This window comes from Merops nubicus, unplaced genomic scaffold (assembly GCF_000691845.1).
Source record: "Merops nubicus isolate BGI_N331 unplaced genomic scaffold, ASM69184v1 Scaffold53890, whole genome shotgun sequence".
In the NCBI taxonomy this organism is placed as follows: domain Eukaryota; kingdom Metazoa; phylum Chordata; class Aves; order Coraciiformes; family Meropidae; genus Merops; species Merops nubicus.
The window spans coordinates 1-12,137 of NW_008583285.1; the positions used below are offsets into that span (position 1 = coordinate 1).

At 41.2% G+C, this 12,137-nt stretch overlaps 1 protein-coding gene across 1 annotated transcript; it reads left to right on the plus strand.

The window, feature by feature from the left end:
- Positions 1 to 790: 790 nt before the first annotated feature.
- On the plus strand, positions 791 to 10,197 carry LOC103772630 (protein kinase C delta type-like; the record flags this gene model as incomplete). Its single annotated transcript, XM_008939974.1, has 9 exons — positions 791 to 887; positions 1,663 to 1,793; positions 2,450 to 2,623; positions 3,187 to 3,278; positions 4,607 to 4,669; positions 6,794 to 6,932; positions 7,808 to 7,996; positions 8,246 to 8,374; positions 9,674 to 10,197. Coding segments are annotated over 9 exons (1,173 nt in total), but the record flags the coding sequence as incomplete, so codon positions are not given.
- Between the last annotated feature and the right edge of the window lie 1,940 nt (positions 10,198 to 12,137).

Here is a 12,137-nt window from a genome sequence, read left to right on the forward strand (position 1 = left end):
ATATATATATATATATCATACACACTCACAGAAAACTCCTCTGGAATTTTATAACACAGGCCCCAATAACACTGGCGCCATAGTTATCACTGTTCATCTTCTGCAGCATGACTGTCTCTTGTAGTTGGTTGATTTCTGACTTGCAAGTTAAGATTCAGGTACTAGCTCTGAAACAAAACAGGGAAATATATCACAAAAGCTAACAGTGTTTCCTCTGAGTTGAATGTTCCTTAGCTTTCACAGGATATTTACTTAAAAAAGATTGAGAGCAGTTGCATCAGTTCTTGCACAACACGGAAAAGTTCCATCTTTTCATTGCTAAAATTTCATCTTGGGGAACTTCCATAAATGTGTGTTCCCCTGTACTAAAGACAGCTGTCACACACAGATAAGACTTCAGCATGTCTGGTAGGACAGTGATTCCCATCTCCTCTTTAAAATGAACATATGTACAAGGGGACATTTCCACACAGTTTAGATTCCTCCCACTGAGGGTTCAAACCTTTAGACCTTTTTTATTTTGCAGCAAACACAACACAGACTGTGAAGGAATTTCAGTGACTGTTTTTTTGCAGTGAAAGAAGTAAAGCAATTGGCTGATCTTGAAGCTGTAAAGAATATGGCTAAATAGTTTATCAACCAGACTTCTTGAGAAAAGATACATATAAGGAGTTAATAATAACAACAATAATAAAAAAGTTTACACTGCCATCATGTTACATTTAACAGCTATTGTTGTACGTATTTCTAAAGTAATTACAAATATAGCTTCAAATGTTCCCCTCCTCAGAAATCTACACGAAGATCTGATTCTGGATCAGTAGAAAGCGTTGGTATTTATCAAGATTTTGATAAGAAACCTAGAGCTCCTGGAGGAGATACAACAGGTGAGAAAAACTGTTCTAATTTAGCCGTGTATCTACCAGACTACACAAGCTACAATTTAAGTATTCGTCTTGCCTTACATTAAACAATTTTTTTCAATGAGCACTGTTAAAAGAAGCATATATTTCTTTTTACCTTCTCCTGGTCACACAAAACATGCATGCAATTTTTGACAAATGCATGGACCACAATCTCCAGGTACATACCCACCTTTCTGCAAAATGCTTGCACGGTATCATCAGTGTCTTGTTAGTCACGCAGCAGATCTATGCAGTGGAGGGGAAAAAAAAAAGTACAGCTATTAATTTTAGGTTATAATCAGGATTAAACTGTATGATCGTGCTTCTTAGCAAGCACTGGGCATACATCAGATCTTTTTATGGCCTCCCTACTTAGGTTGAGGGACTAATTTGTTCTGTTAACAGAAGAAAACTAATTTGTTTACAAGCAGTCCTTGTAAAGTATCTTCTCCAAATTATGCTCTGTATCTGAGTCAGAGGGGAAAGTTAGGACCTTTTGATTTTTATAACGGCCAAGTATTGCTTAAACTCAGCATCAGAAACAATCACAGATTCAATCAAAACCAACACTATCAATTATACTCGTGTAATTTAAACATTGTTATAAGCTTGAGTTGACCGTTATGTTTGGATTCACTGGTATTCCAGCAGCAGATGCACTGAGATAGCATGTCAGGACTTAATTCTGTGTGGGGGATCTGAGTCATGTGGTATTTCTGCATCTATCGAACTTTAAACTCCCTGTTTCTACTCACAGATAGCAGTGAGTACGATAAACTCTGGGAGGGAAGCACAGCCAAGACAGCATCGCGAATTGCAAGCAGGAGAAAATTCAACATAGACAGCTTTGTCTTCCACAAAGTACTAGGGAAAGGAAGTTTCGGAAAGGTACGTAACAAACTTACAGAGTTCAAGGTGACTGCTGTGCTTGATCTCTGCTATGTGACAGGCTGTTTTCATTAACCAGAAAGGTCTCACTGTTACAGCTGCTTGGGGAGATAGTCTTTTAACAGCCTTGAACATAGTCATCTTTGTCAAAAACACTATGAATACATCACCCAAAGCTTGTGTGAACTCAAAAGTGATTCATAATGCACAAGTTTCCATTATTTAGTATTAAGACAGAATTGCTTTTCCTGCACCACAGTGCAAAAGGGTATTTTATGTTGGTACACTCTGTACAGCACAGCTTTGTAACGCTCCTGAGATGGCAGGGGGAGGTGTGGGGGAGCCCCAGGACCTCCAGAGATTCTGTCCACTGCCACCTGTGAAACTACAGCTCTAATGAAAGAACAGGCTTTACAGGTCTTCTCTGAGTAAGACATGGACAGAAAAACTGCCCTGGATGCTGCTGTGCCAGCGTCATGTGGTCCTTGAGCCCCGTCTCCTCGCCTCCATGCCCAGCAGCTTCACCTTCCCAGATCACACTCATCTTTCCTGCTACAAACACCTCTGACTTCCTTTTATTGGTATCATCAGCTACAGCCTTTCTTGCATGTGCTGTAATCTCATCTGTTGTGGGTTTTTTTTTTTTTTTTTTGTAGGTTCTGCTCGCTGAGCTGAAAGGGAAGAATGAATTCTTTGCTATCAAAGCTCTGAAGAAAGATGTGGTGCTCATTGACGATGATGTGGAGTGCACCATGGTGGAAAAGCGGGTCCTTGCACTCGCATGGGAAAATCCATTTCTCACACATCTGTACTGCACGTTCCAGACAAAGGTAAGAAAAAGCCCAATGGCAACAGCAACACAATAGATGGAGTCTTTTAATGGATGCCATTCCCATTAGTCAAGTGAATGTAACTCGGTGATGCAAGAATTAAATTTCTATTTCTTGTGCTCTGTGCAGTAGTTCACAGGCCTTGAGTGAAGTAACTATGAGTATGGCTTCCTCAGGCATTAATGAGAAGAGAATGAGATCAGATAAATACCTATGTAATCTGGAATAAGAAGCAGTTTAATTTAAATCCTTAATCTTAGCTTTACTCACAGTGAGAGAAGAAAAGATGACTGTTCACAGGTAGAAGTCAGTACATATTTAAATGTATGTTTCTATTAATTCTAGAAATGCACAGAACACAAGATCAGCTGTTTAGTGTTACACTACAAGACCAGGTTACTCACATCTGTGGGAGTCTCACACGCTCTTAGAAGTGCATGAAATAGAGAAATATTTCAGGAGAGGAGGCAAGTGGCTGCTTGGCCCCAGGAGCCACACTGCTACTCCACACGCTGCCAGAATAGCACAAGTCATTTTTCCATTCTCTGGTTATTTGCCAACAGGATCATCTGTTCTTTGTTATGGAGTTCCTGAATGGGGGAGACTTGATGTTCCACATACAAGACAAGGGGCGTTTTGATCTCTACAGAGCAACGTAAGTTCACAGCCCTCAGTCCCTATTATCTGCATGAATGATTTCAGTCTCTGTGGTTTTAGTGCTGACAATTGAAAAGGTACTTCTAAGACCTGCTTTAATACAATGAAGCAGCTCACTCAAATATGTGTGGGGTGAGGTTTTCTTAATTTACGTAGCAGTGTGATGCTTTACTTTATGGGATGCTTGTACCTAGGGATGAGAAGTAAACTGCGACATGAGCTAGGAATGAAAAGCAAAAGGTACAGCCTCAATGTCCCTTAGGACAGTATTTAGATGGAAAAATAAGAAAATAGCATGAGAAAAAGAAAAAACAAAACACTTGTATTACTTGTGTTGCTAAGTTGCTATGACACAGTACAGAAGGATAACCTGCACATTCCACAAGATACTAATAAAATGGGTAAACACTTTGTTTAGCAAGTACAACTGCATCAGTAACCCACGTCTTAAAGATCAGTGGAGCTGAAGACTTAAAAGCTGCAAAAATATCGTATTATTCTTACTCTACCCATCATTTAGGTCAGTTTCTACCTCTCTCACCCCAAAGCCTGAGGGTTTTAATTGTATTATTGAAAGCGTGCATGGCAAGACCTTAAAAGTAACAGTGCAGGGTAGTGGATCTACCAGTAAGCACCAGTGTTATCCTGTAACCAGATTGGAAAGTTATTTGTGCTACTGAGCACTGTACTAAGGAACACTGGATAGGAGGAGATCAAGGGGTCGGGTACAAGTAGTGGCTGGTAGCAGCCAGCTTTACAGGTCAGGGCAAGCTGCCTTCCCACTCTCCCCTGCAAAGAGCTGGGCAATGCCCTTCCAGCTTATCTGCACTCCAGCTAACATCTGTGCACCTGGCAGCTTCTCCTGGCACCAAGTTCTCTGGACCAAGTTCTGAAGTTTTAGGTCAATATTAATTCTCCTATACAGAAGTGGAAAGAATTTCGTATTTGTTCACCTAAAAATAAAAAGCTTCCAATACATTTTGGGGGTGGGAGGAAGCATTTTTTAAGAGTTTTCCTTCATATCCTCTGGATTATCACCTCTTTTTTTGAACAGAATGCCCCTGAAGCAATGCTAATTTCCACCTCCTGGAGGTGGGCAGGTGCAGAGGGAGAGAGGTGAGGTTTAGATACTTACAGGTATGTGGTGAAGGGACTCGCTTGCAGAGCACAGCAGCCAGCTCTATGGCCACAGGTATATTGGTATCTAAAGAAGGGTACAGTATGTCTCCAACCACCAAAAGATGCTTACAGAAGCTCTCTTGGGCAACTGCATTGCCTATGTTTTACCTGAGTGAGACAGATTAAAAAATGTTTTGGCCTTTTCAGGTTTTATGGAGCTGAAATTTTATGTGGGCTACAGTTTCTTCACAGCAAAGGCATTATTTATAGGTGAGTACCGACTAGCTCCAGAGTGGGACCTAAGAATTGTCTTAACACTTCAGGAATCTTTGCATCACTGATTGACATAACAAGTAAAATCTGTCTGTCAAAGAGCTGATGTTATTCCATGGGCATTAATGTGCCTGAGGTGAATCTGGATCTGTGTGCCTTTTCCTTGGCAACCAGGATGATGGAGTGTTATGTTACAGAAAAACAGTTTTGTTTCAGTTATTTTTTAAACGTTACCTTCAAATCATGAGTCTAGTTTGGAGGCAAGGGAGAGGGTCCTTGACACCATCAACATTGCCAACCATATGAAAGCCACTGAGCTGAAAGTCATCTGCTCTTGCCTTCCATGTGAAACCACAGTATTGATGCTTCTGCCTCACCAGGTTGAAACATCAGTGGCCAGATCCTGATCAGCTGCTTCTTCTTGTGAATACCCACACTGCAAGAGATCAGAAGGGGTATTTTTAAATGCAGTGTTTCTCTCAATTTCCTTTCTTCTGCCTTTTCACCCCATCCCCAGGTCTAAAGCACTTTTTGGTAGCTCTTACCTCGGTTAGAAACAGGTATGAAGGGTAATGGCTGCATGATAAGGAACAAGTTACACAAGGTAATTTAGATAAATGTGCCCCCAAACATCTGGCATTGTCCATCTCCCTTTACAGAAGTAGGAAACATCTGTTGGAGCATCCACTCTTCAAAGCAATTTTCTGAACTTAGAGACTAGCGTTTCACAAAAAGTGTTTGTGAAGAGGATGGACACCACAGGAATCCTCCTTGGTGAAGATGGGTGATTTTTATCAGACTACCAGCCTCTTGGAGAAGCCAGGGGAGGTGCTTAACGTACCCAAATGTATTCCCACTGCCTCCTGCAGGTTTTTACACAGGAAAGGATCAATCTCCAGGATATGTTGTCATCAGCATGAAACCCTTCAGTCCCAGATTTTCTAGAGCATTTTTAGGCTTGCTAAAATTTCGCTGCAGTAAATTAGAATGTTCCTGGAAGGAGACTGAAGTGCTTCAGAGAACAGTACTGTTTTCCAGCAAAACCAAAGGCACTCTTTTTCCCTGTCTCCTAGGGGAAGTTTACCAGTATAACCACAGAACTTGACTGGAGCAGTTTTAGGTAGGCACTGGATTGCATGGAAGTGCACATCCATACAAGAGGTTTTAGCACTTGCTGTAGCTAGGTAAGTGCAGTGCCCTAAGTTACAATGAGTATTCGCCCTCTCAGATATATTCCATTTCCTCAGGTGAACAGCAGCTGATGGCCAAACATGAAAAGATTTATGGTGTGTTGCATTAGATCAGGGACTCTTGGTTCGAGCTGCAGCTCACTGTCTGAGCAGTGTAAGTAGCTGATACTCGGAACTTCAGTTACCAAGGAGAAAAGACTACCCTGTTTTCAAGTAAAATTATCTGCTCTATTCAAGTCTTTCTCGGTAAGAAGAAAGGCTGTTCGTTTTTTTTTTTTTCCTTTAGCCTGCCCTCCTTTGTATGTGCTTTTGCAGCCAGATGGACAAAAAAAATGCATCACAGTTAAAGGGTGGGAATGTAGCTTTTGGAAACGGCTGGTAAAGAGCTCTCGATTGAGTAGTGTTATTCTGAAAAAAAGACATGAATAGGACACTTCACAGACCATGGCCACAACACATGAACCCCTTCATGCTGTAACTAGGAACAGGTCCCACATAGTATTAAAAGCTGAGCAGGCCTCGAATATTCATGCCCCTGCCAAAGGCACTAAGAATCCAACAATCCTTCTTTTGAGCTGTGGAGTTGGTGCAGCCCTGCTGTGTCAGCTGGTGGGGCAGTAACTCACACCTCCTTCCAGAAGCAACAGAAGCACTGGGTGTGCTTTTGGATCTGAAAGCAAATGTTGAGGATTATAAGGTCACACACTGTATATACACCTCAGCCTCTGACAAGAGAGTTCTTCCCTTCACCCTACTGCCTCCAAAACATAAAAGTACTATTTTGTACACATTGTGTTGATTAGTTTCTTGAAAAGCCTCTTTGTATGATGTAGGGTAGGTGTTTATCATTGAAGAGCCCGCGTGCATCTGAATAAGAAGTTGTCTTACTTGTCCTTGAAATGTAACTTTTTTTTTTTAACCCTTTTTGCAGGGACCTAAAACTGGACAATGTGATGCTTGATAAAGAAGGCCACATCAAAATAGCTGATTTTGGAATGTGTAAAGAAAATGTTGTTGGCGAGAACAAGGCAAGCACTTTCTGTGGGACCCCAGACTACATTGCTCCTGAGGTCAGTATATCAGTGCTGCAGGGATGGAGTTAATACATTGGTGTTGGAATGGCTGCTCTGATTGATCAGCTCTTCGTAGACTAATAGTTCAGAAGCATAAAAATATTAGCACAGAAAAAAAATCCAGAACATTAAATCTGAGGCCTCTATAGGAGGTACTTGATATTTGTAAATATTCTGTAGCTGCAAGTTTAAAAACTCATGTTTTTGAAATGTTAAGGTATTCGGTTTTTGCACAGCTGATTTTCCCTCCTGCCTGTATAGCAAACATTCACCCAGGGCTCCAGCAATATCATTATATCTGCTGCAGATGGTGAACTGACTTGTGGCCAGGCAAACAGTCAAAACTCAAAGAAAAAACAACTTTTAAGGGGAATCTCACCAAGTTAAATTCCCTGTAGTGGTGTATTTGGGGTTGGTTTGTTTGTTTGTTCTGGTGTGGTTTTTTTGTTTGTTTGGTTTGGTTTTTGTTTGCTTTTTTGGCAAAGTAGTCCAAATAAGGTAGTTAACTGTTAAACCTATGAATTATGTCAAAGGCTGTTTGGTAGTAATGTACTTTTCCTTGCTACTTGCTTTTCCACTCTATAAATAAACTAGAGAGAATATTTTCTAAATATATGGTTATTTAAAGTTAAGGGAAAGCATTTCTGCATGAGAGCAAAGACCTGTCCATTGAGCTGTCTACATTTGCACAAATAGCAGCCAAGGATGAAACTACAGATGTGCATCAGTATGAGCAATTTGTCAAATAGCTGGATTTCCTCCCACCTCCTCCCAAAATCTTAGTTATTAACAATTCTCTTTAAATCCTTCTTCTGTTTTCGGTGTATTTTTCTGCCTTTTACTAATACTCTTCAATTCTCCTGTGGAAAAAGATCCTGCAAGGTTTGCGCTACACGTTCTCTGTGGACTGGTGGTCATTTGGGGTCCTGCTGTATGAGATGCTTATTGGACAATCCCCTTTCCATGGGGATGATGAAGATGAATTGTTTGAGTCAATCCGAGTGGACACCCCTCACTACCCACGCTGGATTACCAAGGAATCAAAAGATATATTAGAAAAGGTAGGGCTGATGATCGACGAGTGGGTCACAGTACTGTACTTGTCTGGGGAGGGACAAATCCAGGATTTTAAAAGGAGCTGTTTACCAGCAAGCAAATTACTTCTACAAAGGGAAAGCCAGGTCAGACTGAAGACGAATGGTCTGTTTACTGTTAGGCACTTATGTTCTCCTAGCAGTACACCCATTATTCTTCCACTGCCACCTACCTTTGGAGCAGATGTCAGGCTTTACTGGCGTCTTCTCTTGCAGCTATTTGAAAGGGATCCAACAAGACGACTTGGGGTCACTGGGAATATCAGAGACCATCCTTTCTTCAAAACCATCAACTGGACGGCACTGGAGAAGAGAGAGGTGGACCCTCCTTTCAGGCCAAAAGTGGTACGGGGCTTATTCTTTATACTGTACTGAAGCAGTGTTGCAAATGTCGGCCTAGGGGTAAGGGACAACTTCTCCCCTACTGCAGATTTCTCCTCCCATTTTATAAATGAGACAGTTAGCTATCTCAAGCCTCACTGCTCTTAGAGCGTTCAGTTACAAAAAGGTGCACTATATTCCTTTGACTACCCTCAAATATTCCTGTTAAGACTGCTTTCCTCTACTCTCTCAAGGTGCTTCTTTACAAATATTATCTTCAAGAAAATTGACTAATAGAACTGATATCCATTCTCCTCGATGTCAGAAATGTTGATAGTTTCTTACATTTCTCTCTTCTGTAATGCCAGATGGGAGAAGGACCAATAACTTGAGACTACTCAGTAACTGCCTGCAGATATTGTTACAAGCATTAAGTCTGTGCTCTTTCAAACTCACCCGAGATTCTCCCAGTGGGCAAAAAGATGCATTCACTATACTACTGAACTTAGAACTATTTCTAACATACATGCCTAATGTTACCTGAAAAACCATACAAAGAACAGACCATGTATTACTTACACTGTGGGATGCTGCTGCTTCATCTCACCTGGTCAAAAATCCAAACCAGTTTTCCACCACTCTGAACTGGGTACAAGTAAATGATCTGGAGGTAAGTCTCCTCAAAGTGTACTGACGTACTTGATGGAGGATAGCTCCTACTTCAGAGGAGAGCTGTCCCACTCACGAACAGAAGGCTTCGTGTTGCATGTTCCCACAGAAATGGGAACTCTGGAAATGTGAGGACCCTACAAAAAGTAAACTTTGGAGGTTCAGAGTGTAAAACATGGTCTTTAGTCACATGAATTTTTATGAAACTTGCATAGATACATTATCCAGACAGAAAGCAACTGCAGTAGGGCTTAAGTTTTTTTTTCTCTGAGCAAGTACAGACTGTAAAATGCTTTCAGGAATTAATTAAATTTGGTTAATGCCAAGAAATGTTGGGCTTAAAGGTAAATGCTGTATTGCTTTTGTCCATAGTGGATCTTTGGGTAATTCTAAACATTATCCAGGTGGTTCTTCTCCAAAGCAACCTGGTGCTATTTGGTTTCAGCTAACAGTAAGCAGTTGCCAAGTTGCAATCTTAGTGTTGTTAAAATAGGCAAAAAGGTGGTGTTTGTTTTTTTTTTTTTTTCCCCTCTATGGGCATTAGAGAAGGGAAGAAGCTAAAGAAATTACTTCCTAGTCTTTTGTATTTAAGCAATTTGTTCTGGAAGAAATTACAGTTTGTCTCAGACTGCCTTCCCTCTCTGTTTAATGCAGAAGTCAGCAAGTGACTACAACAACTTTGACAGAGAATTTCTGAGTGAGAAGCCAAAACTGTCATACAGTGACAAAAACCTGATCGAGTCCATGGATCAGTCTGCATTTGATGGATTTTCTTTTATTAACCCTAAATTTGAACAGCTCTTAGACAAGTAAGTCTCTAAACAGTTGGACTTTAAAGCAGGGTTAAACGTTATCAGCTGAAAACTCTCAAGTGTTGTGCGTTCCAAGGACGTTGTTGATACTTCAGAATAATACATAGTAGCATGATCAATTGCCAACTGCTGATTTATTGGCAGTGCTCTTTTATTGGTTGGGTTTAAGGTATGTGAATCATGTGCATTATTTTCTCTATTTGGGAAAAATGTAAATTCTGTTTGGTATTTGAATGTAGTTATGTTATATATATATGCTGTATATTTTGCTCGAGACAAGACTTTGGGGAACAGTCGTCTTTTTTTAAAAGTGTTTGAGCCCTTGGTTCTTTTATTTGTCATCAATTAAAACAAAGTTACATTAAACTTTCATTCATGGCTTTATGGTTTCTCTTTTAGAAAAATGGAATTCAAAGGCAACTGGAGTTTAACTACAGTAAAAAGCTAATAATTTTTAAGTCCTGATCACTTACAAAAGTAACACAAGCACTTTATGAGAATGAACCCAAATGAAGAATTATACAAAAGCAGAGGTTTACACTTGCTGTCGTGGGAAACAGCTTGGTGCCACTGGTACCACTTTTTTAAACAGGCTGTCTCTCACTCCGTGCAGTCAGTGCCAAATAGAGTCAGGCTTCACTGACCACACCAAATATTTATTCTGAGACAGCCTAAGCGTAAAACAGTGGGGCCCAAGTGTCCTGCAGCAGCACAAGCACACTGCCTGGGAACACGAGGGAACAGTGCCTGGGAATGGGAATTTTCACCTGTTACACACCACTTCCCGTGAACAGAAATATGCAGCGTGATCACAGCAGCAGCTTACTGGGAGAAAATCATCAGGTAACAACTGTGTAGAGCTTTAGTGCTACTTGCCTGGTCTGCCAGAGAGGAATTAGCTCAACTGGCAAGCACAAAAATCTTTCTTCCAGCTTTATTTGCTCATTTTTAATACAACAGATGTGCCTTTTTCTATTTCCTGTAAAAAGAGCACAGAACTAGAACTAGATCCTACTTTGCTGCAATAGCTACACCTGAAGTTTGACTTTTAACCATTAACAAGGAAGAAAAACTAATGTAATTACTACAAGCCCCTTTCCAGAACCCTTCTCCTTGTGCTCAGCTTCTAAATTAAAGAATATAGCAAGGTCCCTTGCTTCTCAAAAGCCTTCTAGATATTGTAACACTATGATTTGTTTTTCTCAATCACTTCACAGGTGGAAAAAAAAAAAATATACTGGTGAGTATCACTATCCAACAGTTATACAACGTTACAGTTTTTAGGAGCACGGGGTAGCTACCCTGGGGAGTTTCAGATTGTTAATGTTGCTGAAAGAGCAGGAGAAAGGTATCAACCACCCACCTCAATAAGGCTTTCTATAAACTCAAAAATATACAGTGCATTCTTTGTCTTTCTTCTAAAGAACAGCTCTAGCTCATTGATATAATTCAAGTAATGTCAGCAAGATTTGGATGCCCTTTTAAGTGTTCAGGGGATCGAGGCTGGAATAGTCAGAACACAGTTGGCATTTCTAAACAGACAGGGTTTGCCTAGTTACCACCACCACACACACTTACACAAATCCCTTGTCAGAGGGGGAACAAACACTACGCTGTGAGCTGCTGCCAGGGTGAGCAGCAGATGTGGGGTTTTTCCCTCCCAGTAACCTCCTCAGTCATTTCTGGTTTGCCTTTTTTCTCTTCAAGGTTATTCTGCTTTCAAAGGTGAGTGCTGGAGGCTTGTACCCAAGCAGAAAGTTAAAACTGTGGTTGATAGCAGCACTGGGCTTGTAATAACTTACAAGTAGTAACTGTTGCTTGTGGAAGTGTTTGCTCATTGCACTTACCTGCTTCGCTCTGGAGTGACGGGTGCCAAACCTGCTCAGGAGACCCTGGTTTTCACACAGCCACTCTTCCAGCTGGGATTTAACTGACTAACCTGGAGCATCTCCCTGCTGGCACAAGCACACCTTCCATCAGCTCCACCACACTGGTGGCACCTGGGCAGAGCCGCCTTCCCTCTGCAGAGCAGTTGTGATCCTCCTCCTCAGCAGCAGCACTGCGCTCAGCCATGGACATTCTGGGAACTGGGGGGAGCTGCCCCACCATAGGCATGAGTTCCTTACAGCAGCAGGAAATGAAAGCCCCACAGGTCACAGAGCTTTGGGGACCTCCTCTGCTGAAAGTCCTTGTGCTACAGGGGCATGGAGGTAATAAAGAACTGCATCCAGAAAGCAGCCTCAAAACTCTCAAAATTACCTCTCCCACAAACATAAATGCACAGGAGAATTAACAATGAAGAAAGC